General features: G+C 40.8%; 1 protein-coding gene across 6 annotated transcripts in view; it reads right to left on the bottom strand.

Moving 5' to 3' along the window:
* nrxn2b (neurexin 2b) overlaps positions 1–26,473 on the bottom strand; it is a 687,884-nt gene that overhangs the window by 333,081 nt on the left and 328,330 nt on the right. For 5 of the 6 annotated variants that reach the window (XM_014336560.2, XM_014336563.2, XM_014336562.2 and 2 more), the window contains 4 exons: positions 17,121–17,559; positions 15,799–16,182; positions 13,516–13,719; positions 10,518–10,544 (listed from right to left, as the gene is read on the bottom strand). In XM_014336560.2, the coding sequence (XP_014192046.1) occupies positions 10,518–10,544; positions 13,516–13,719; positions 15,799–16,182; positions 17,121–17,559 (1,054 nt within the window). The remainder of the gene's footprint in view (positions 1–10,517; positions 10,545–13,515; positions 13,720–15,798; positions 16,183–17,120; positions 17,560–26,473) is intronic. The other variant, XM_014336561.2, reaches the window with a different exon arrangement.

Consider the following 26,473-nt stretch of genomic DNA (forward strand, 5'->3'; position numbering starts at 1 on the left):
TGCTTTCGGTGACATTACATACTTGTTTTTTGCAACAGAATGCAGCACTACTACCGTAGATTTGAATCACAAAATCTGCTCCCTGCTATCCACAAATGTCTCATATATGTGGTGAAAATTGAATTTACAGAGGTAAAGACTATGCAAATGACGCCTTATTCGGAGACCCAGGGGTGCCATTTTATGATTCATGACTGGTAACTGTGTTAACTACCTTCATTGACTTTCAGATGCAGAAGTGTCTTGTTTAAAAATGAGCTATGCGATGTCTAAATTGGAAGGAGTATTTTGGCTGAGCCACAATATTATATAGATTATACATGTGAGTTTGGATAGACAGCCTTATATCCTTCTGCTCTGCAGGCATTGGTGAAGCACGATTTACTAAATGGCTATTATGTACATATAGCAAATGTGGGAATGGAAGCAGAAACAATGTTTCTACTCTGGTGGGATGTGGTGTGCAGGAGGGCCAAGGGTTCTTCAACTGGGGCAAGTGATCCATTTGGACATGATATGCTTTCTGTAAGAGGAAAGGCTCGTAGCAGAAATAGTTACATAAGACTCCAGAAGTTCATATTGTTTCTATGGCAAGAGACAGGGGTTTTATTTTGCTCTTCAGTGTTATCAGGATAAGACCTCTTTTGACGATAATGCCATTTGGCTCCTATCTTAAGATATCATATTTTGTGACTCACAGGAGCGCAGGCCTATCGCTGCAGATCTAATGAAAAGCTGGGTGTATTTTTGTGCATGCGTGTGTGCATTTGTGTCTGCATGCATGCCATCTAAATGGCAGCCATCTGCTAACAGCAAAGATGGCTGTGATGGAAAGATATAAGCAGAAAACAGAGATAAAAATACAAGGAGACATCTATATCGTGATCCTCCTCTTCATCTCCCCCCCCCCCCCCACCCATTTTTTTTTGTTACAGCTACTGCCTATATTTCTATGCGCCTTTCTCTGATTCAAAACTACATTTCCCAACTCTATAAAGTAACTCGCCCTGTGAGTCACTTTTTTGTTAGGAACTGTGGAATCAGGAGGGATGTGTTTTGTTGGTGCATGGAAGGAATTGGGGAGTGGTAAGTGGGGGGTCTGGTAGTCAGTTGAGTACATGGTTGCATGCTGACACAACAGCAAAACAGCCCTCCTACAGCCACATCCAAAATATCTCATGCATGGTGCTGCATTACACACACACAAAAAGATGAGAGGTGGCTGAGTGTGTGGATAGACTACAAAACTGTGTGTGTGTGTTTGTGTGTGTGTTGATGGGGAGGGAGAGAAGAGAAATAAGAAGCAGGGCGGGGAGCAGCAAACAGATTATGTCCCCCAGCCATGATTATCTACGCCTGCCGCTCTGACCCCCCGTCCCAATTACCAAGATAAGGCAGCCTGTGTCCATGTGTGTGCCTGTACAGGAGTGTGTCTACTTTCCTTTCGTTGAAGAAAAATATGTGATGCTTGCTCGTTCATAGGGCATTTGTGTTCACTGGTAGCTATCAGGGACCACACACTTTTTACTTCCCACTGTTCTTGCCCATTGCAGGAGGGTTGTAGGTGTGGTGCTTTAGAATGATGAAATAGCTTCTCTTGATAGTTTCTAGAATTGCAGATGGACAAGAATACGTGTTTGAGTCAGGAAGATGTTGAGAGGACACCTGATTGATTTCAAAAAGCAGGAAATGAATCATACATTTTTCTCCATCCTCTCTAGAATTTTAGAGCTCCTGCTGGAGCATCAAAGACAGGCAACTCCCATCTTCCCTTTCGTACTGCCATCTGCGCCCTGCCTCTTTGCTTTGCCTTTTCATCCTCACCCTCCTTTGCATGCTTCTTATCAGTGCCTGTCATCTTCTCATTTTTTTTAACTCCCTCTCTTTACATCTCTCTTCCCCACAGGTCCCGTAGGGGATGCTGATTTATGATTTGAACCGCATTTCCCAACATGCTGGAGTAAGAGGGTCTGATCCCACGGGACAACCATCAGTCCTGTAAGACAGCATGGGTCTCGACAGCTCCAGGTTGGTGCCAGTTCTCTCATTAGAATCTCCGCAATGAGTCAACATGTAGGCTGTCACTAAAGCCTCGTAGCGCTGAAAGGAGGCACAATGACCACCTGGACTACTGTGATGCCACTGAGGGAGCCACAAGACAGCTCAAGACAAAGATCCTGGGGGAGGTGTGGCAGTTTATGGAGCACTATCCATCTGTAATATCACATACTGTGTGTGGCAAAGTCAAGAACACTGTTATCTGTAGGCCTACGCACACATTTTTCAGTGGTTCAGCAATGCCTATGGTTTGATAAAATGCATTTTTTTAAACAAATATTCGAACACAATCATTGGCCAATGTCGATGGCCCATTTCATTTGCAGGATCCCATCAGTTGTGAAAGCTGCTTTTGTTTTCCTGTTACCATAATTCTGAAATGAAATGAAACTCCTATGTGGATATGAAAAGTATTTTTTACTTCATTACTTATCACTAATCCCGACATATGATGTCCAGCTATCTTTTATACAGAAGCACTAAAAATTAATGAGAACTGCAGTATTGCATACTTTTTTTTTTTTTAAATATACAGATAGGAACAAAATTATTATAAGCACTATGGAATTTAAAGTTGTTGTCAAACTTTTGTGCTTTTTTAAAGTGCATTTTTAAACAGAGCAGGGGATTCTCAACATTGGATTTCTAAACATACTAGTTTTCAAATGGAAATAATAAATAATTTCTATTTGCACACCATAGAATTATTTCAGAATAAAGCAAAAACTACTAGGGTCAATATTGTTAACCCTCTGAAAAACTGAACTTTTTTTGTGAGCCACAGCACAAACTACTGCTGTGCAATGATGTGCTTTAATGTTTTAATGCTCAAAGGTGTAAAATCAAGCTCATTTCAACTTTCACTTGAGAAAAAAATTGAAAATTATCACAAAACAGGAGATGAATACGCAAAATTTGCAGAATTTCTAAGTGTCATGAACTGGAGTGATAATTATTATTAAGAAATTCCAGGAGAACTACGCAGTTGGACCTGGCAGAGGTAGGAAGTGAAAGATTTTAAAGACTCTGGAAAGAAAATAAGGGAAAGTTGTTTCTAAAGCCCCCACACCACTGCCAAGACACCAGTGAAAGAATCTTTGAGAGTACAATTCCCGACTTGACTAAGTCAATTTCTAGATGCTCGCAGACTGAAGCATGCCAAGGACAACCTGGAAAAAGCTTTTGCATACTGGAAACACACCATTTGCTCTTATGAGATGAAACTAGAGCTTTTTAGCCACAGAGAGGCTGCTTATGTTTGGAGAAAGAAGGGAGAAGCATACAACCCAAAGAACACCACAGTGATATCCACAGTGAGGCACGGTGGTGGGAGCATTATCTTATAATGCTTAGGCATCTGGAACTGGGAATCTCATCAATGTGGAAGGAATCATGAAGAAAGAAGGATGTATGGAGATTTTAAAAGAAAATTTCAAGTAGTCAGCAGCAAAACTTGGTTTGCATGATTGATTTGTCTTCCAACACAGCAACAAGCTAAAACACGGGCCACGTTTGACGAAGAAGTACCTCCAGAAGACCAAAATTGAATGTTAAAGACTGGTCTGCATAAACATTTAACTTGAGTTCCACTGAAAAAACTTTGGGGTGAACTTAAGGTCCATACCAGAAGACCTACAAATCTGAAAGAGCTTCGGACATTAGCCAAAATGAATGGGCTGGGATAAGTCAGTTGCCATATTTTTGTCAGCTGAAATTATTGTGTTGTGAAATGATTTTGTTTCTGTGTGCAAAGTAAAATAAGATATAAATCCAAATTAAGCAAAGACATTTGGAAAAAGATGTCTTAAAAATTCCTTGCTCTGTTTAAGAGCACTTGGGAAATGGGAAATTTTTATGGGGAGGCCAATCATTCTCTCCTTACCTGTGAAATTGCTGCTACTTTTGTTCATATGTAGAAGTCCCAATCCCCTTAAAACAACACTAAAACATACTTTTCTTACTTTGTTCAGCAAAACAATAAAACTGAATGAGAAGGTATGTCGTAGTCCAGACTCCAAAACTCCAACACAACAGTGAGACATCAGTGACGGACAGCAGTGGGATTGGATATGTGTGGAGAACAACTTGTTAGTGCTAAAGATGGCTTAACCGCTTGGCTGCCAAGATGAATCCCCTGAAACCAAACGGATCCAATACACACACTGCTGAGGTTTAAGATGTCAATGAGCAAGTCAAGCTTCCCACATTCCTTTCCAACAACCTCCACAAGCTCTTCAGTGGACCAGGAGGGCAAAAACGGTATTCCTAAACACACTGTTTTCAACATGGAAAGCTAGACACTGAATCTGTCTCTCTCTGTTTTCTCAAGTTGCAAATCTGAATTTTTTGAGAGGTTAGATTTGGTGTAGAGAGTGTAGACTTGTGACATGAGACCAATGAGAACTTTGCCACAAGGTTCTTAAATTCAGAGGAAGCAGCTAGAGAAGGGAAAAGAAGTGGGGGGGTAAATAAGAAAAGGCACAGCGAGAATCTTTTTAAATCTTCCACATTCACTCAGTATAAACTGCAGCAACTCTGGTTCTTCACCTTCCAAGTGTAAACTTCAGCATTGCCTTTATGTTCTGAATGGGACTGTAGCAACATTAACTACGTCAGGAAATAAAATGCAGTGACTTTGTGAGTCCATATTTTTGTTTTGTCAAGTATTGTGTGATTTATTGTCAAGGCCATACAGTATATATTACACTTATGTTATCTTGTTATGTATCATTGGCATTTGCAATCATTCATAGCTACTGGCCTTAGCACTATATATAATTACACAGGTTACCATATAGCCCGATGTAAATTAGCAGACAGCTGCGTACACATACAATTTATTATGCTGCCATGTTTCCACACAAACACATTAGTACATTCCATTGCAGCTCTAGTTAGAAAATGTTCTGATTGCTTATTCCTTTGATGTTTATAAAGGCTTCAAAGAACTTCTTTATTAAGTCATGCCTGTTTAACATTTAAAGAGGCATTTGGTTTGTTTCCATTAAAACAAGCAAAGAGCTAAATGTGAGAAAATATTTTAAAATGAAACAGAGTTGCACAGAGATATTTATGTGTAGTTTTTAACAGGCTGTTTTGTGTGTGACACCACACTTTTTTTTTCCTACGCAAATGCTAGGAGGGCTGCATATATTTAATACATTTGTTTTTTCGCTGGTGTTCAGCATTTTCACCAATTCCACAGTGACGACTGCTAATTTTATTCAAATGTGTTAACTACTGGAAAAATGCAAGATTCATTTCAGTTGTCCTTTGCTGAGCGAGATGACTGATTTTAACACAAGTCTGCTTATATTAAATTATGCACCAATCCCTGAGGGTGCACCAGAGGCATTATGTTAATAAACCTTCTCTCATTGGCTCATTGCATCACACTTGGCCTGGAGTTTTGGAAGATACAATGAACATTAAATAAAAGAAAAAAGAGCCATCCTCCAATGGAGCATTAAATTGCCTTTAAAAATCAAATCCCAATCCAAGCATTTCCAAAACAAAATTTATTCAGTCTCTCTCTGATACATGCTCCAACTTTCCAAACTGTAGGATGTTGCGAATGCTGACGGCAACTTTTAGTGCCTACTGCAACTCCATCTTTGACATCTACTTGGCTCAGACAAGACAGGGTGACTCATGATTTAAGTGAGCGATTGGAAACTCATTCAAATTCAATATTTGTGATTCACTGAGAAAATAAGAGAAAGCCATCTGCTCGGAGGCAAGTGAGACCAAGCAGGGGAGGTAGATAAGAACCCAATTTGCTACAATTTAGACTGAACAAACTACCTATTCAGATTTTCAGTTGTCATGCACACGTATATATATAATATATATATATATATTATATATATAATATATATATATATATATATATATTATATATTAGATTAATGCCTAAAAGTAAAAATATACGTATATATGTGTGTTTGTTTGTTAATAATAATAATGGATTGCATTTATATAGCGCTTTTCGAGGCCCTCAAAGCGCTTTACAATACCACTATTCATTCACTCTCACATTCACACACTGGTGGAGGCAGCTACAGTTGTAGCCACAGCTGCCCTGGGGCAGACTGACAGAAGCGAGGCTGCCATATCGTGCCATCGGCCCCTCTGGCCAACACCAGTAGGCAGTAGGTGAAGTGTCTTGCCCAAGGACACAACGACCAAGACTGTCCGAGCCGGGGCTCAAACTGGCAACTTTCTGATTCCAAGATGAACTGCCAACTCTTGAGCGCATTTGATATAAATTATTATCTTTATTATTATTATTATCATTGTATCTGCAGGAAAAACTTTGCTATTTAATTCAGTAGCCAAGGCTGCACATAACACTGATGAAGCACAGAATGTGTTTTAATTCAGGTGTGTGTGGAGGGAGGAATTATTCTTTCATTCCTCCATTGTGGATCACATCCAGTTTCTTATTGGACATATTGTACAATCACTCACTTTATTCCAGTGTTTCATTAGAAGTATTTAATTGTGTGGATGTTATAAAGAGAGTGTGGACATAATAAATAGCATACTAAGCAATGGTACTGAATAGTAGTCGTACAAACACTTACGACTTTGTGTCGATTGTAATTTACAGTGCTGATAACATTATATAGCTCCTCTTGCATTCTTTCATATTATATTCTGCATATATATTCTGCTCCAAGTGAGTTCAAATAGATAAAAACCAAAGTCAACATGAGTACATTCAACTGAGAAACCAGGACATTTGGAGAAATCAGGTCACGCTGGTAATATAACCTGGATACTGCATGTGCAGCTGATCAGTAAGCAGTTAAAATACTGCTACCGCTATCAGAAAATAGTGGTGAAATCTTCCTGCATGCTGCACAAAAATAAGCGAGCACATAGAATTACTATTGGATTCATCAACTGCGCATGTGTCTCATGCTTCTTTATAAGGAAAACATTACATAAAGGTGTGTCATGGCAGAAAGAATGCAAAAGAAAATGTAATGTCCAAGGTTAAAACCATACAAGGTCCATTTTAGTTAAGTATTACCTTGAAAATGACTTTTTTTTTAAGGGGGGGGGGTTGCTTATAAAAATAAGTTGAGCTTAGGCTGTGTTAACAGATGGCAAATGTTATGTTTCCTCAAGACACAAGTGATAAAAGAAAAGGTTTCACATGAGAGTGGACTTATTAAGCTTATTTCCAGCTCCATATTACTATTCTTGGATTCTGCTAGAGTGGCTTTGCACGCTACAGTCAAAAGAGATCATTCTTTATCTCATATTGAGCCTTGGTGCGGCACCTCAGTTCAACCATGAGCCATTTTAGTTATTCACCCTTTAAAGCCCTTTAAGCCAGCTGTCTCCTGATTGGCTGCTGAGATTACAACATTAAGGAAGATCTACTTCACAGCATACAGATCTAAGAGTACAAAAAACAGTGTTCACGACAGCATGTAGGCTGAACTCTCAAGTCTGAGAAATTACTTGTACATACACTGACCTCACTACCATATCAGTATGGCGACAGTACGCTAGCAGTGAATTGGGGAAGTGTTTCCCATTAAAATAAATGTTATGTTCGAGAGGATAAAGTGTGCATATTAAGATAAAACTGCAGCTTTTTAACCAACTCTCCATTCTGACCAATATTTCATTGCTAACTCTTCTAAAGCTGCTTTTTGATTATTTTGAAATGTTCTTTTGGAAAATGACAAATGTGCATAACTAGTGAATGAATTTGTTACAAAGCCTAAAAGGTCCATTTAGTCTTGTGATGATTTCTACACCCTGTATTTTTCAGTCCTGCATAATGAACAGTTATTTGTAATGTCTCCTACACACTGGGCGTTTCAGTCTATGCTGAAGTGAGCACTTTCAGATGGATGGGGCAAAGGCTATGGCATTAGCAGACGGAGTTCTCACACCCCACATGCTGGCCATATGTCATGCCAAATCGCATCTCATCTCTCGCTAAGAGAAGGTGCTGCTGGAGGCTAAAAGGCCACCCTCCAGACCGATATCATCAGCTTGACACCCTGACCTGGACAGAGCTGAGGGCTACAGCTATGCTCTGTATCATATCTAGACACATTAAGTCAACTGAGCTACGCTGCAATAAAACACAAAGCCGATCTTTTAAAACTAGGCAGCCCAAAGTCCAGACATAAAAGCGGGTCAATAACAGTGCAGTCCATTAAATGCATTATTTGTGGGTACTACCAAATACTTGTGAATATATATCTTAATGTCATAATTAACTGCATGGTGGTGTGGTGGTTAGCCTTGTTTCAGTGTCACAGTAAGAAGGTCCTGAGTGGGAATCAAGGCCTTTCTTTGTAGATTTTCCATGTTCTCTCTGTGTCTGTGCAGGTTCTCCCCAGATACTCTTCATCCCACATTCCAAAGAGACGAATGGGGATAGAATAATTAGCAACTATAATATGGCTGTGAATGGTTGTCTGTCTCTACTGTATGCGTTAGCCCCATGACGGATGGCCTGCCCAGAGTGTCCAGGAGAGGATACATGAATCTTCGTTATGGTTACAATTTAAAATGAATGCTCAGCCTGCAAAATCTTTGTTCTGCTGGCTACTTTCTTTGTGGACCAACCAGCAGACACTTCGGTAATCCTGACTTTCTTACTAAAATTCAAGGCTTAAGCTTTTGTAGGACTCGGGAGGCGATATCGACCAGGAGATGTCATGGTACTGAATAAATTGTTGTCTGTAGTTCTGCCTGATTTGTTCCCTCACTGCTTTTTCTCTTCCTCTCTCTCTCTCTCTTTCTCTCTCTCTCTCTCTCTCTCTCTCTCACACACACACACACACACACACACACACACAGATACAAACACAGTCCCTCGCTCTCATCCAGTTACACTTACTGTATATACTTGAAACTCTCACACACTGTTGTGTGACCGAGAGAAGTCCTACCCATAAAAAAGGAAATTACCAGACAAGATCAGTCATGCAAAGAAACAAAGAAAGGTTAAATAAAATATTCCCTGCAAAACCACTGAATTCCAAGTCTGCAACAAATTACTGCTTAAGTAGAAAGAATGCGTAAGAAAATCAATATTTAAACTCAACAGCTTCTTTTGAGCTTTAACAATAAAGCATACAGAACCTCTGATGCCACAGCTTTCAGTACAGAAGTTGTTCAGTTTTAAACAGCTTCACAGTGAAATGTTTGAACGCTATGTTGGAACAAAGCGTATGGCAGTCTTTAATCGAGCTAAACCCTTGTGTTAGTCTGACATCTAGTGGTTAATCCAAGGTATTGTGCTCTTTTAAGCATAATTGAAATGTTTCCTCTTCTGGTGTCTCTTCCACATATTTAGGGACATAATTCGACATACACTAAGGCCACTTCGAAGCCCGATGGAAGCTCATGAGGTTTTTGCATCGTAGTTTTATATGAATAGCTTTTAGGTGCAGTGATGTGAGTGACATACTGTAACGACAAATGTGATTAATCTGGCTGCAATAACGAAGTAGAAAATTAATTAATGCCCAATTCTCTAAACATACACAAAAGAAAACAGAAGTGATTTATTAATTGGTACCTTCTCAGCTGTTGTTGTTAGACACAGATCAAAGTCATGCCCCAACCTTTCCCCCTTCACAAATACTTCATCGAAACTGAGAAACACACCCACACACATGCAATCATTGGCAAACAAGAGGTTTTCTCTACTTTGTCACCACTGCTGGCAGCACTTACCTGTGGGCTAGTTGTTCAATTGTCAGTGACCGTGATAGAAATAACAGTTTGCTATCATTTTGTCAGCATGAGGCAGAAAAACATTAGCTTGCTTGGAAAACAAGCACACACCAGGTGGTGCCATCTCTCAGTGGATAAGCAATTAGCTTTGAAGGGGGGGGGCAAAACTACAGTTTCCCCCCCCACAAAGAAAACAAGCAACACCTGTGTGTGCAGCCATGTGGAGCCCAAACTCAGCGTCGCATAATAGAAAATAGGGACATCCAACAGGGGAGTGTCAAGTTGCCCTTTTCTGAATGTGTTTGTGGAAAAGGTTGACAGGAAAATGACTAGAATGGGGAATAAGCAGGGGGAAGGCAATGAAATAATTTCATAGCTGAGAGTAGACAAATGAGAAAGGTTGTGGGATGGAAAATTCTAATAATTACGCAAGTGAAACATTAATTAAATCTATGTGAGAAAAGGGGAAATTAAAGTGACAAAAGGAAATAAGAAAAACACAGATCAGGTAATTTTAAAAAAAGGGACAGACATACAATAGAGGCGGGAGAAAAAAGCTGAATGATGGGAAAAAAATTAAGAGTTGTGTTTTCAAAACTAAGAAAATATGGGAGCAGAGACACGGGTAATGAGCGGAGGGAAACAAATCATGTGGACAGAAGAGAGCAGAAAGCGCCACGGCACAGAGTCAGGATGAAAAAGACAGATACATTTTAGTCAGAAAAATGGATAGAACCACTTACTGAGGCTACAGTCTATCCTGATACAATCTGGCGGGAGAGAGAGCGAAATGGTGAGATCAAATAAAAAGAAAAGGAGGAAAAAGGATAGAAAGAAGAGATTGGATAAAAGAGAAAAAAAAGACATTTTTACATCCTTCAAGGTACATTCTGCAGACAACCAAACTTTGCTCTGGGGCCACCATCCGGGGACAGGCTCTGAGTCAGGATCACCCTTTCCCTTCATCAATCCCATCAACCTTCTTTCGCCTTGCTCCACCCAATCCTCCCAAAGCACAGTAGAAGGCAGACTTGCAAAATAAGATCTATGTATTACAAATATGAAAATAAACTATACAAAGTGGTCTACTGCTGACACTGAATACCTAATAAGACTACTTTGTGATTATAAGGAAAACTAAAGTAAATTCTGTGCTTGGACTCACTTGGTTCCTATTAAGCACAATCTCTTAATGGCCTTTTTATCTCTTCCACTGCTTATTGTGATTGTTTTTTCCTCATAATAATAATAATAATAAAACATCCTTTAGAAAACTGTTTAGAAATGGTCTAAATGTGCTGGTTATAATCACGCGGTTTGAAAAAAATGGTTTGAGTACTATCTAACTGATCCATTCTCCTCACACTGTGGACATAAACGCTGCAATACCGTCATTACAGCAGACGTCGCACCACGCAACTGTAACCTCAGCTGCCTTTCCTGGTAATTTGAGATTCACTTGCCTTCTACAGCACTTTGGGTTCGACAAACCCGACAGTAACTGACACGAAAAGGTGATCTGCACATCCCAGCCACCTCATGCCTTGTGCACAGAAACTGACATAGGCCTGTATATATTTTGTGCTACTTGCTACAAGTGGTGCGAGGAAAATGCCGTAAAAAGTGTTTCATCTTTTTAAAAGGTTTAAAAATATGATCTTGTGGCTTAAAGCACAGAAAAGCTCAGTTAAAATCATGCAAAGTGTCCGTAAATGCCCAAGAAACTCAATGTGACTCTTCAGCGTAAACGGACCTTTGACTCGACTCTAAATGGAGCTAGGGATTTCTTTGACAGGAACTAGTACACTCTACCTGTCACACGCTGATATGTTATGATCTACGTGTGCATGTGGCAGAGTGGCTGGGTTGTGGTCTCGAGCTGTCAACCGCTACAGAATAGTGGACACAAACAGCCAGGAACCAGTATCACTCTGTAGAGATTTGGAGGTCATACAAACACAATGATATTAAAATGCGTTTATGGGCCACGAGCATCGACTGATGTTTTCCGAATACATTTAATTCAGGACAAAAGCGACATTCATGATTGTAAACAGTGTAAAGCATTTTGTAGAGGAGGTCTAATCATGAATTACTCATTCGATAATCAATAAATACAATATTTATGGCATTAGGTAAAACATGCCAGTCGTCATCTGGCCTACACATCGCAGGCTGAACATGTTACCGTCACTCTCTATCATTAAAGATATCATTAGGACTACATCTGCCCAATTATAGCAGTTCCTAGTGATTAATTACCAGGATTTTAATTATCTTAACAAGGATTAAGGCCTTAACAGATCAGAAGGATTCCCTTCCGACTTGTTTCACTTTAGTTGTTAATTAATTTTCTTGCAAAAGAGCAGTGGAAATCATTAGCATAGCTAAGCTGAGTTTCATTTAAAAGCCGGTAAGAAAGGAAGGAAAAGGGGCTGGTATAGAAATTCTCTTGAGGATTAGCTTTAAGTGTGGGCGCATAGCTGAGAGGTTAAAATGTGGCCCTAGGTACATTAAGTTCAGCTGTGTATGCCCCGACAGCTACAGCTGTGAGCTGGTCTCTGACTGTTTGATCCGAGGGCCGCAGACATACAGGCCATTGAAGGGATGAAAAGTTCCATCTTTTGTGTCCTGGCCAGGAGGGGTTTTATGACTGATGGAAAAAAGTGAGAGTGTGAAGGAGAAAGAAGATAGAAAGAGGAAAGAGAGGGGAATGGCCTCCTTCATTTATCCCACTGCCCCCATTCATGTCTCTAAGGTGGCTTAAACTCTAATATTCCAGAGTGCACCTCTGTCATGCTCCTCCTGGTTCACTGCTGACAGTGTGGTCCTTCAAAGGGTCAGGACAGATTTAAAGTATCTAGAGCTGGAAGGTCATACCATCTTCCCCAGAGCAATGGTATTCATTGCAATGAAATTTTAATAAGTCAATAGGAAGCATTATTAGAGGGGATTCATATCCCCTTCCTAAGATTCCATCTAGCTTACAAAATCACGGAGCTTCTCCTATTAACACTCAGGCTGCTTCACATCCTCAAACCTCCCTTTCAGCACATGGGCCTATGAAAAAGACTCCTGCCTACTCGCAGCACCAGGGAAGCTTTGGTAGAGCTCCGGTATAACGCAAGAACCATTAGGAAGCGCAAGACAGAGGCAAGCCCACCCTGAAGCTTTAAGAGCAACCTTCAAGGGCTCAGGGTCAAGGCAGTGATATTGTTAGAGATGGAGCTTTTTTACCAGGATGAGGAGCCATGGGGCTTCACAGAGTACAAGAAGAAGGGGATGAATGCAGAGGAAGCGGGGGCAGGGGTCGAAGCATATTGAAGAGAAGTTACTGCAGGGTGTCTCCCTACAGAGGCTGCAATGACTGCGTTTTGGAGCTAGTTTTACATTTTGACTTTGTCTCATTTTCTCACAGTTAGCAGTTGGTAAGGGATAAGTTTCTCTTTGTTCCTCAGTTTTCTCACATAAATAGCTCTTGAGCACTGTTGGCAGTTAAAAACATTAGGTAACGGCCAGAACCTACTGATGTAACAGAGGGACGCGTTCAGAAACTTTTCCCCAGCCAACTACCTGACAATGTTATAAAAAAAAAAATCATGCTGTGAAACTCAAAATGTCAAACCATTATTCTGAGTACAAAGGCATACAATGCTGAAATACAAAGTGAGTGTGAGGAGACAGGGAAGGAGGCAAGGGAAAGGTTAGCGGGGACATCCACAATGAATCACGGGGGCCTACCGAGGTTAACGGTGAGCTTGACGCGGCCTCCGTCCAGCTCCAGTCGCAGGGTGTCCGCTGACTCCTTGGAGGTGGTGGCCATGAGCAGGCCGTACGCTCGCTGAGACATGAAGCGCAGCGCCACGTCTTCGGCCTCCGTGTGCATGGTGACCGGCATGATGATCTTCAGGTACATGCTGCCGTCGTAACTCAGCACCGTCGCCTCTGCAAAGGGGCGATGAAGAGGATGAAGTAAGCAACGAGTAACAATCGAGGGAACGGTGTCTCCCGAACAAAGGTCGGGCCGGTATCACAGCTAAGTTTAAAGTAGCTGTGATAATCCATGTAAGCTTAATTACAGTTGAAAAATCTTTCAATCACTCACATCCCGCTTTCTCCAAAGACGACAGCTCTAATTCAAACAGGATTTAGACAAGACGTGTATTTGGACGCCATATCAACAGCATAGGATCAAGGGAAAACTCGGCATGAATCAAGATCAAAGCCATGTATGTCTGAAAACGTCACACCAAAACAAAAGGGGATATAAATCTTGTTACACCTCTCAGACATTCAAATTTAACAATTTCATAGAAATAATCAATGCGCACATCTTCTGAATGTCTTTTTCTGTGTGTACACTTTTAGCACACCTTATCATTTACAATGGATTTGTTAAATATGTATAACATTTGCTTAAATTAGATCTATCGGATGGCCTAGGAACGCCTTAGGGAGGTCTGGGCTTCTGTGACCCAGCCCCCTGATAAGGGGATAAAAAAAATATGGATGGATAAATAATTATCTCATAATTATGTTTACATTTGTTTACAAGAACCCACATTTCAAGAAAATGCTGACAATTTGTATTAATACAAGAAGAACAGGAAACCACAAAAAAAGGACTTAACAAAAACATCAGATGCTTGCCAAGCTTAGAAAAACAAAACTCAGTCCGTGCTGTAACACGGTCTTCATGTTCACACTACATTGAAGCGTGGTTACTTTCTCTAACATCGCTGCTGCCATAAATAGACCGCTGTTGGAGATTGACAGTTCCAGAGGAGTGCTCTTATCTTGGAGCGTGGGTCGATATGTGTCACCACAGGCTAACATGAGTCACTTTCACAGGGTGCTTCAAGCATTTAGATTTTAGAGTGTACAAAAACACGATGTTAAAAGATGCAGAAAAATCCCTCCTACAGGCCAGCAATCGCTTAAAATGCTGCTATTTCAAGAGAGCACATCAGATTCGCAAATCCTACACAACACACTGTGTGTACTTTGACAAAAGTCGCACTTGTATAAAAATGTGATGCCGCTGCATTATTTTATCAAAACAGTGAACGGCTAAAAGAGACCATTCATTATTGCATAATCACCATCACTACAACCTGCAGGGCCCTGTCCTTGTCAAATCAATATCTCAGATTCTCCTGTCATTCAGCTAATCTGTGAACTCAGTTTATATACACAGGTGTATCTAGCTGGGTATTACAGAAGTGTGCCTGCAATAATACAAAAATCCACAAGATGGCAGAAGAACATCACTTAAACCACACTTGTCATCCGAGGAACCAAATAGTAAATTGTTAAAATTATCACCCTTCAAAATAAGGATATTTCATCCTATACCCTGACTGTCCTGACTTGAATCCAATTTCTCCTTCCCTCATTACCCTCCTTGTCCCTCAAAATTCCATTCCGTCATGGCTCACTCACCCCCTCAGACAAGCTAAGACAAACCGCAGGCTGAGGTGTCTGCACCTAATTGGGATGAATCAGAAGGACGTGGTGTTGTTTGACGAGCTCACCCTGCCTCGCTGTGGTGCAAAGGCCACTCGTGTGTGTGTGACTGACACAGATGGCGGCAGGAGGCCTGGCTGCTCTGTCGCACTCCTGCCAACATCCCAGCACTTCAGCCAGTGGGCTGAATGCAAGCAAGTCTCAGGTGGCATTTGGTGCACACACAGCTCCTTGTTGGTTACAATACAAGGAAGAATGTTGTCGTATGTGTCAGCACATTAACTTAACAGAAACTTTTCGTTGTTTGGTGTTGGGACTCTCATGATTTCCTTTTCATTCTTACTGCAGTGCATGGCGCCTTATATAAAGGAATATCTTTGCTTGTGTGTATATGTCTGTCCTGCTTTTAATGCGATAAAAAAGCATTTCATTTCTTTTCTGGAGTGTAGCCAAAACAATTATATTTAGCATAGTCAGTATTCAATTATAAACAATGAATTCAGATTCTATAATTAATCCTTAAGTGGTCAAAGAAGCTTCACTCTTGGCCCTTCTTACCTATCTCACAGTTGGTACCAAGGTATCCGGTGCCAGTGCAATCACAAATGTACCGGTTCCAGCCCTCTTTGCAAAGACCTCCGTTGCCACAGGGGGCACTGCTGCAGCGTTTCTGTAGCTCACGGGTGCAGAAACTGCTGACACCCAGGGCACTCTGGATCTCAGCCAGCCGGCGGACATCCCGGCTCTTGCCATCGATGAATAGGTCACGGACGCAGCCTACGTAGCCGTAGTTAAGGAGCGCTGTCCAAACTTCTGGCGGCAGGATGAGATCTGACTTAGATTCGGGCAGCCCGCCCAAGTACATATCAGTGTCCAGGTCCAGGATTTCACTGCCCTCTGGGGAGCTGAAGGGCATGCTGCGGCTGTTGACTGAGATTGATCCTAAAATACAGAAAGAAAGAAGAAACAAGCAGCAAGATGTTAACTTTTGAATCTGATGTTACTGGCACCTGGATACATCACCCTAACTGCAGCTACATGAATGAATATAGGTCCAGCTTATCTGTGCATGACTGAGCATGCATCTTGTATTTAGTGCTTGACTAAAGCGATTCAGATGGTCAGGACTGAAAATGTGTATAGTCTATATACGTAAATGTGAGTGAGCGGAATAGTGGGAGGGGCAGTAGGTGGCTAATTTAGGGAAACAGAGCAGGGACAGACGGAGACAGAAGGACATACACGCCACAGAAAGAATAGATGACAGTCGAGTGTGCATCCATATGCGTGTGTGTGTCTAATGTGTCTATAATAGGCTAAATGGAGGAGAAGGGAAGCAGAATGCAGCAGGGAGTGGGTGAAACAAAAGGCCCTCTCTCTTTCGGTGATTAACGACTCCATCTTAATTTTCTATTAAAAGCCAATTACAGGAGGAGCAGCAGTGAGATCCCATGCGTGCATACACACTCACACACACACGTATGCACGCACTCATTCACACGCTTCCTCATTATAAGGCAACAATTGAGGGAGATATAATGTCCAAGGTTCTTTCCCACCTACAGATCATTCATCAGACAATGCCCACTCAAGCATACAGATGCTCCTGTTTGCACCCCCAGAAGGCAGAGGAATTTAAAGACATCACACAGTTTTTAAAAATAGATATACTGTTAGTATATGTAATCACTACTCTGCTTCCAACATGATCGAATTGTCATGAAGGACAAAACAGTATTAGACTGTGACAAAGTCAGTTCTGTCCCCTTTTCCGTGCAGAGTCTATATTTCTGTCTTCCTAATCCAGTGAGCCGTTCACATGCACTTCAATCGCATGCAACATAAAAAAGGGACTAACCCAGTTTTAAAGCACTCCTCACCTTTCCTTCCTTCTCTTTGGAAATCCACATGGCACCATTCCCCATCGTTGACCTTCTTGTTGCTGGCCTTGAGCTTTGTTTTTCCGGAGCCCATATCAATCAGCAGGTACAAATACCCCTCCAGAAGCTCCATGGCAAAGTAATCAGTCTTCAGCTCCCTACCAGGCTTCTGCTCTTTAGGCCCCTGAGGCCGTCCGTGGCTGAATAACAGAAGGCCGCTGGGCTCTGTGGTCCGGAAGTCAAAAGAGATAGAGCCCGTCTTCTTGGTGTTCCACTTTGGCAGAGAGATGTAGGACTCGGGGGTCTCAAAAGTTACAGGATCCAGGGCTGCTACATCCTCACAGCGGAACACCAGGTCACCATTCAGGGTGATTTTCGGGTCACGCTCGATGGCCAGCCGTGACAGCTCCAGCTTAAAGTCGTTGTTCTTGTACACCACCTAAAAGAAAAGCAAATGGTTGAAAGGTTATGATTGGGCATTTGGAGCCAGACTATGATTTAAAAACATGTGACTCAAAAAACAAAATGCCGTTTCAACAGCATAGTCTGTGTTGTCATGGCTGTTAATACTGAGAGCCAGCAAATGCATTTTAATTGCTTCAGGTAGTTTCAAGTATTAGTTATAGTCGCCGCCGGGGAATCTCAAGAGCACGGGGAAATGACTTAAAACTTGAATAAGTACATGACTTTTTCATGAACTGCAGAGTGGAACTAGTATTAGCGGAAAAGAAGCTGCTTTAGTATCTCCTGCACATGACCCGGTAACAACAATTTTAGGTCAGAGAAAAGGTTTTGCTAAGGGAAACAGGAAGAGCCAAGAAGCGAGATGAAAGCAGGCTGAGTGCCGATGTCTGCTAGTACTGAGGTGTGGACCCACAACTTAAAGAGTGTATTGTACTCTCATCACTGGTGTTTAAACTCCTGAACTCTGGTTCATTCCATAAACCATACAAATGTTTCTTCTTGTACAAAACCATTCCTCACAAATGGAGTAAATATGCATAATAAATTGAAAAATTAAAAAGGCTCCAGGGGATATCCAGAAACAGAAAAAAAGCGAACGTTGCCTACAGCTCCAATGCAAATGTCTCCAATGGTCTTTGATGAAATACAGCTCTATTGTTTGAGCTCAGAGTGTGCCTCCGTGTATGCATTCATAATGGATTAATTGCTGAAGGCAAAGCAAATTGTTCTTGTCTTTCATAGTTTTAGTTTTCTTTTTATTTGTTGAACACTCTGTACACAGCTTTGTGAGAGGCCTTCCTCAAGGTAATACTGTGAATCAGCAGAGCTCTCTCCATTTGTGCGCTGTTCGCACTCTCTGTTTACCACACTGCTCACAATAAAACTGAGAAAAAATAAGCTGGTCTTCATTTCAATCCCTGATTTCTGCTGCTGTCTAAGCTGAAAGGTTAAGGAGATTGTTCCGGTTCGGTTTGATTCCGCCAGCAGATGTTCTCTTCTGAATTGTCACAGAGTATAAAAACACAAAGAGCTACCTGCTCTTTGTGTTTGGAGTACAATTCTTGTTCTCATGAAAGGATGGAATGAAAGTCATCACCTTCCATTCATATCTATTACTTCCCACACTGGAAAAGGGTGAAATTTCAATTGCACAGAGGTCAGAGTGAAAATGAAGGTAGAAAACTTTTTACTATGCTTCAGAATTAAGTTTCTCATTTATGAAACACATGTTTCATTTCTTCAATCATGTAAAAAAAACCCAAACATATATGACAAGTTGAAGTGAAGATCTTATACTTAAGAAAAACTGAAACCTTGAAAATATTCACTAGTTATGTAAGTGTATTCTAGTTTGGGAAGCATAGACATACGACCCTGTCCTAAACTGCTATAGCCAAACATCTATAACATCTATAACATCATTTATAGCAGCAGAAGACACAATTTCTTGGAAGAGACCAAGTTTAAGTTATATCAAGGACTTGCTTGGGTATTTTAGGTGCTCATTGTACATGTACAACCAAATCATGGGTGCTCCACTTCAACTGTGCTGGAACAAGATAGAAATAGTGAGACTAAATAAGAAACGGGAGAAATGTATTGGATTTGTATGATTTTATGTTTTAATTATAAATACACGATTTATGGGTGTGTTTGGGTCATATTTTTAAATATATAAAGTATAATATATGAATGTTTACATGTTTTAATTGTTTTCTTTGGGAAAATGTGGAAGCACCTCTGGCGGGTTATGAGCAAGGTGTGGCTCAATAGCAACAGGATATGAAGGACTGCCAATTACCTGATTAGTGTGCGTTCTGTTTGCATGTGCTGAACAAATAAATACTGTTGGGAGTCATCATAAAGTTAAATTTAAGTTTAAATCTGGTCCCTTTTTTCATTAATCATCCCAAAGTCATTTAAAGTTGGGGTACACAACAGTACCGTAACTTGATTAAAAAAATATAACTGGTGCAAAAGGGATCTACACTCCTGCATTGCCTCTGGGCCCTGAGTCTATCCTGCAACAGTAGATGTGCCTTTTCAGACCAGATCAGAAAAGTATAAACAAATCCGGAGATGTCCAGGAAGAAAACAAACCAGCATTGCCCTGGTGGTATCTTCACAAAATATGTGCATTATTGACTGTAATCCATTCTAAAAAGTACACAATTTTCTGTTTTCTGACTATGTAGCATTACTTTAAAAAAACAACAACAAAAAAACAATATCTATGAAACTGGGGAGAGTTAGTACAGTTTTGGCTGCTATAAGAAGACTTGATGAAAATTGCACCAGTCTGGGTGAGCAGACTTCACACAGTTTCCATGCAGAGGACCACGATCTTTGAAACAAGTGGATCATTAACAGGAAATACTTTATTCCCAGCAAAAACAGCATGAAAGGTTTTGGTTAAGGGTACTTCACTTACCCAGTAGAGTTATTCAGCTGTCTAGCCAAGCATGATGCAATGCTTAGCTAGCTAATATTAGATGCTCACTGGGGGCTGTGTAACCTGACTTAGATTAGATGGGTTTGATGGATTTTACCAAACTGCAGCTAAACTTAACTAATATGATGTACAGAATATTGTATTTCATTTCTTGTTTTTCACAGAATTTTAACTTACTGAGCAGAATTATTATTGCTGAATTATTTTGTGTGTATTGTGTCACATTTTGGTTTTGATTTGCATTGGCCTGTTTTTGCATTTGCTTGTGTGTATAATTTGCCTTCTGCGATGTGGTTCATGATTTTTTTGGCTGCCTAATTTGTCCAGACCGCTGCTGTCATTCCTCATTGTCTTTCATGGTTTCTCTTTCAAACGCCCTCCAATCTAACCTATTTTTTTTCTCGCACACGGGCACACTATCTCATCCACTCACTCTTCCTTTCTGTCAAATGCTACACCTACACACCGGCACTGAATGCTCAACAAGAACACAGATATGCTGGGTTATTCTTAAACTTAAGCCTCCTTTGGTTATCTTCAACATTAACCACGCTGCCACATGTACTGTACACCTCATAATGTCACCATTAGCACAGATTAGTACTGGTAATTAGGTATGATAATACTAAAATTGGCAGCAAATAAGGCGTAAACTCCTCTTGCTTAAGGTGTTAGAAAGAGAGAGAGATAGGTGCAAGAGAGGAAAAGCAGCATAAAAAATAAAAGCTTTATTTTTATTTGATTTATTTACAGGTTTTCTCTTGGTTTTGCGTTCAGCTCTGTATCCAAAAAAGGAAAAACTGTCATTACCATCATTGCAGAGACTGCTTGAAGAATTTCCTTTGTCTTGATCATTCAATTGTTGTTTGACTTTGCCTGTTTACTCATTTCCTGTTTTATTTTGTAGTCATTTGTCGCCTATGTTTTGCATGTAGCTTTATTTCCCTTGTGTCGTTATCCTAATTAGTTTCACCTGGGCCTTGTTCCACAGCTGTGTCTAATTCCCTGATTAGCCCTCAGTGCATTTGTGTATGTATATATAGCCCCATTTTCCGTTTGTTTGAGTGTGTGTTAATCTACAGTTCTGCGTTCCTGTCAGTGAGTGTGAAGTGTGGCTATTTTCTTTCTTTGTTTATGGACTTTGGTGTTCCACCAAAGAAAAGGTTGTTTTTTAGTTTATTTTTGTGTCCGTGAGTCCTTTGTTTGCATCATTCCTGCCAAACCTCTTGCCAAACCAAGTGCTGTGCTTGTTATAAAGAATCACACAACATGTTTGAAAAGACAAGATGAGGTAAGAAATCCAGCCATAAACATCTTGTAGCTGATGACTTTCAGCTTAGAGACTCCAATGACTGATTTTCAATAACAGACAGGTCTGCAACACTGTTGACTGGCTACTTTAAAGATGAACATATATTTTAAACACTTAGAGTGTTGAAGGGTAATTTTCAGGTAATTTTCATCACTTTTTCTTGAGTATTAACTTTACAGCTACTTGATCCAGATAGACTATTATGTGCTCAAACTTACATAGAATTTAGTGTGTCCCTTAGAGGGTTCTTTTTATAGGTTTTCAGAGTCAATAACCACAGTAAGGGTGGCCAGATTTCTACTATATTTGTGGTTTTCTCCTTTCTTGTTTCCTGGAATTTTAGTCAAAATTTTTGAATATGATTCCTTGAACATAGCACTGATGCCATAAAACATATTTCCAATTTTATATGGCAAAGAGGGTAACAGTCACTAATGACGTGCTTTTAAAAAGTATACAAATGTATCCAGTTGTTTGGAGCCAACAAATAACCTGGCTAGGCAGAGGCAGGACACTACAAGCATAACCACAAATTACTGCAAGCTTTCAACGTGTACATGACATCAAAACCTTTGTAAGGTTAGGATGGGTGTCACTAGTTAGAACAACAATGAATGTAGGCATTTATCTTGGTGGCAGATCAGCTACTACTTACAGTAGTGATTCAGCAAAAGCAGAATTGTTTTGAACTGCCAGTTCAGGTGGCTGGTACTGAATGGCAAACATGTTTAGCATGCCTGACTAGGTTCAGATGCTCTGTAAACTCGTCCTTATCATACTAGCACCTGTGTGAGAATCAATTTTATTTTCATTTGTTGGAAACACTCCTTGTTAGTTTTGGTGAAATTGTTTATTAATTGAGAGATAAGCCATCTTTTCAGCCAGTTAAGTCTACAACTCAGTCTTTGGTAAAGGGGTAGATTAGCTAGAGGGAACACAACGTCGTAAAATGCTAAAGACGGTAGAAGAGAGTGGTGTTAAGCAGTATGGAAAACAGGAGAAGATGGTGGCGAAAGACAAATGAGAGGGTAACAGAAGGACAGAGGACTACATGGGAGCACTAAAGCGTGTAAAGCATACCATCACTCACAGTTAAGCCAATGCCTTATAGCACATGTGTCAAACTCAAGGCCTGCGGGCCACATCTGGCACGGCGGACATTTATATCCGGCCCGTGAGATCATTTTATATAGATTTATTATTATTGTTATGCATGGCCCGGCGATATGAGGCGCTAATAACACACAAACTACAGATCCCAAAATGCAGCGCTGCAGCCTTCTTGACGAACGCTAGGCTAGCTGGGAACATCCCCACGTCAATCAAGTCAAACTTCTGTTATTGCGAAGCTAGCCCCTCACAATGGCGAAGAGAAAAGTTGATTCTGAAAAAAGAGCCTTTCAGCACCAGTGGGAGACTGAATATATGTTTACAAACATTGCCGGTAAACCCGTGTGTCTTATTAGTGGAGCTAATGTGGCTGTAATTAAGGAATTTAATTTAAGGCGAGAAATAGGCTGAAAAACCTAAATGCCGAGCAGAAATTACAGAAAGTAGAAGAGCAAAAGAAGAATCTAACATTTCAGCAGACTTTTTTCTCCAGAGCAAAATCACAAAGTGAAGCTGTTGTGAAAGCAAGTTTTATTGTAGCAGAGGAGACAGCCAAATCAGCCCGGCCATTTACCGAGGGAGAGTTTCTGAAGAACTGCATGATGAAGGTGTGCAATGTCTTGTGTCCAGACAAAACGCAGATTTTGGCAAATGAGAGCCTGAGCAGAAACGTATGTCAAAGTGTAACCGACATGAAACTGCCCTGGGACAAACTTGTTGGACTTACAACAGATGGAGCGCTGGTGTTGTGTGGTGAAAAAAGTGGACTAGTCGGCAGGATGTGAGTAAAGATGCAGGAGAACTGTACCAGTGAGTCAACAGCATGCTGCATCATACACCAGGAAACGCCGTGTGGTAAAGTCCTAAAAATGGAGCATGTAATGTGACGCAAACCGTAAATTTTATCCGAACTAAAGGTTTAAATCACCGTCAATTTCAGTCTTTTATGTGGGAAATAGATTCAGAGTTTGCCGACATGCCATCACTCAGAGGTCCGTTGGCTGAGTTGGGGAAAAATTCTCAATAGGGTTTTTGAGCTCAGCAAGGAAATCTGTCAGTTCATGGACATGGCATGTATGATGCGGTGAAGGCATTTCAAGTTAAGCTGTCACAAATGTTCAGTGCAACTTGCCTCACTTTCCCTGTTGCCAAGTAATGTTGAACCAAGTCAGCGCAACAGTGTTCCCAAATGCGCACTTTGCTGATAAACTGAGCGCACTGAGTTCGCACGGCGCTTTGGTGACTTTGAGCCACAAAATGAGAATTTTGAGCTGCTTCACAACCCATTTACAGTTGACGTGGAAACTGCACCTGTGCAGATTCAGATGGAGCTGCATTCTAATGGGACACTCAAGGGAAAGTACGACACTGAATGGCCTGCACAGTTTATTAGTTCCATTCCTGAAGCAATGCCCCAGCTCCAGATCGAACCTTGTGTATGTTTTATTTTATTTTTTCTGGGGTATTTGACAGCATGTTCATATTTCTGACTTGCAAAATTTTGACAGGATATATTTTTATGGAGAGAAAAATATTTAAAGTTTATTTTTTTAAGTTTATTTATTCTGGAATTATATTCCTGTCCGTATTCACATTTATGTTTAAAAAACATTGTTTTAGTGTGTTCAATAAATGTTTATCTTGTGTGGCCCGTGACCTAAAGTGTGCTTTGAGGTTTGGCCCCCTGTGCAATTGAGTTTGACACCCCTGCCTTATAGAGTCTGCAGTCAGACAGGGTCAGGTGTCTTTACAACTGCTTGTGCTCACGTTGCATCCTTATTCCTACCATCTGTCTTTCGCTCACTACTTACTGAAAACTCACTGCTATCAAAAGTTTAAAAAAAATGCATTGTTCTTACACAAATTAAAACTGTTCCCCTTTATTTTTGATCATCACGTCAGACTTTAAAATTCACTGATTTGTGTGGCAGTGATTTGTTCTTTCCTATTTTAGCAGTGCAGCTAATGCAGGGCCAAAGCCTCCCACAGGGGTCCCTCCATTGATTTGTTTTGTTATTGAGAAACTCTTCAAATTCAAAACCCTGCAGGTCTGGAGAACAAATATTTGTTACTTTCTTCAGATACTTGGTGTTGTGGATATTTGATGAAACTATACACCGCACGGTTTGAATATGTTGGTTGATACACCATCCACTAATCACTTCTGTACCGATATCAATTAAATGGTACCTTAAAGACTTTATGTATTTATAAACTTTCGTCTCTTTCACTGTTTATTAGTTTATGAAGCATTCTGAAGTACCAGACGTTACACTAATGGCTTCTGCCTAAATAAAGAAACAAAAAAAAAGGCAGCAGTACTCTATCAACTGAAAAGTGCCAGTGAATATTGACTTGTGGCAGGCAGGACATGAGTTAGGGTGATGGGTGACTTTAAAAGATTCTTTTGTGGAACAAAGGTGAAGCTAAGAGGAAGCTACAGGTGAAGACATGAAGCATCAATATGAAGTTGGGAGGACAGGAAGAGAGAGCGTAAAAGAAAGTGAGGGCAAGGAGGAGAGCAAGCGCATTCATCCAGCACATGGAATCAGTCGAAGAAATAAATTTTTAATTTGGCCATCAGGATGGCAAAGCCATTGGTGTACCAACGGAGCTACCGTGCTACACTTAATTACACAAAGCTGCCCCTGAGAAAGGGAAGATGGGAGGCAGAAAGAAAGAGATGGAGAGAAACTATGAGAGAGGCAGGAAGAGTGACAAAGATGAGCACATGAGGAGAGGGTGGTGTGAAACGAGCAATAGCAAGGTCACTGTCTGCGAGAGACACAGGGTGGTGGAGGTTGCAGTGGGGAGACAGATGGTGACATATACAGAAGAGAAGAGAGGAATCTGTGGAAACAAGACTTGGGGGCTGAGGAGCAGAGAGACCTGATTTCACACCCCACCTCTCTGATTAGGAGCCTAAGGAAACACACATCACCCTGTGTATGATCATAGCATGTGGGTGACTTTGAACACATGGAGGCGCACATACACAGAGAGCAAATAAAAACTTCACAGGCCTTCAGTGTCTCTTTTGATGCCTTTTTACTCTTCTTCTGCTGCGCTGTTCCTTTGGATTTCTACTGCCTGGAGGGTGCTGGCCGAGCGTATCAAAGGCATTTGACCACGGTGGCAGCATGAAAGCCTTGCCCTGGACCATAACACGACTGATAATCCGAGATGTGCCACAGAACAAGCACTGCCTAACCCCCAACCACTCACTTTCTTTTTCTTTAGCTGCTACAGCTTTACCTGGTGCTCTCAGCTGCTCTTATTGCAGCTTTTCTCAATAGCTTTCTAGGTGTGGTTACTTTTCTGGCTCAGTTTAGTCTTGAAAGCTTGACCTCAGCTGGAAATTACAAACCGTAAGGCTGCTAGAAAAACAACCTAAGGTTACGTCCACACGTACCCGGGTATTTTTGAAAATGCAGATTTTTCTATGCGTTTGCACCTTTCGTCCACACGTAAACGTCGTTTTCGGTCGCTGAAAACGGAGATTTCTAAAAACGCCTGCCACGGTGGATAATTTCGAAAACTCTGTTTTTGCATTTACGTGTGGACAAGAAAAACAGAGAAAACGCAGAAAACGCAGCATCAAAGGTGTGCGCCTTTTTTGAAGTCACACTGTGCGCCACGTTATTGTTTCGGTGAAATGAATTTCTACAATACTGTTACTGTTAATTGTACTCTCTGCAGTATTTAAATGCTCACACACACACACACACACACACACACACACACACTCATTTTCATATCTTAGTGAGGACATCTCATTGACTTAATGCTTCCCCTAGCTGCTTACCCTAACCCTTACCCAACCATAACTAAATATTAACCCTGACACTAAAACCAAATTTTAAGCGTCAAAAATGCCTTCAAACTCATGGGGACGCACATTTTGTCCCTATAGTATAGTAGCATGACAATGCTCTGTCCTCTCAAAGATGTCTAGACATGTACACACACACACACACACACACACACACACACACACACACACACACACACACA

This window comes from Haplochromis burtoni, unplaced genomic scaffold (assembly GCF_018398535.1).
Source record: "Haplochromis burtoni strain Fernald_Lab_line unplaced genomic scaffold, NCSU_Asbu1 Contig_143, whole genome shotgun sequence".
Taxonomy (NCBI): Eukaryota; Metazoa; Chordata; class Actinopteri; order Cichliformes; family Cichlidae; genus Haplochromis; species Haplochromis burtoni.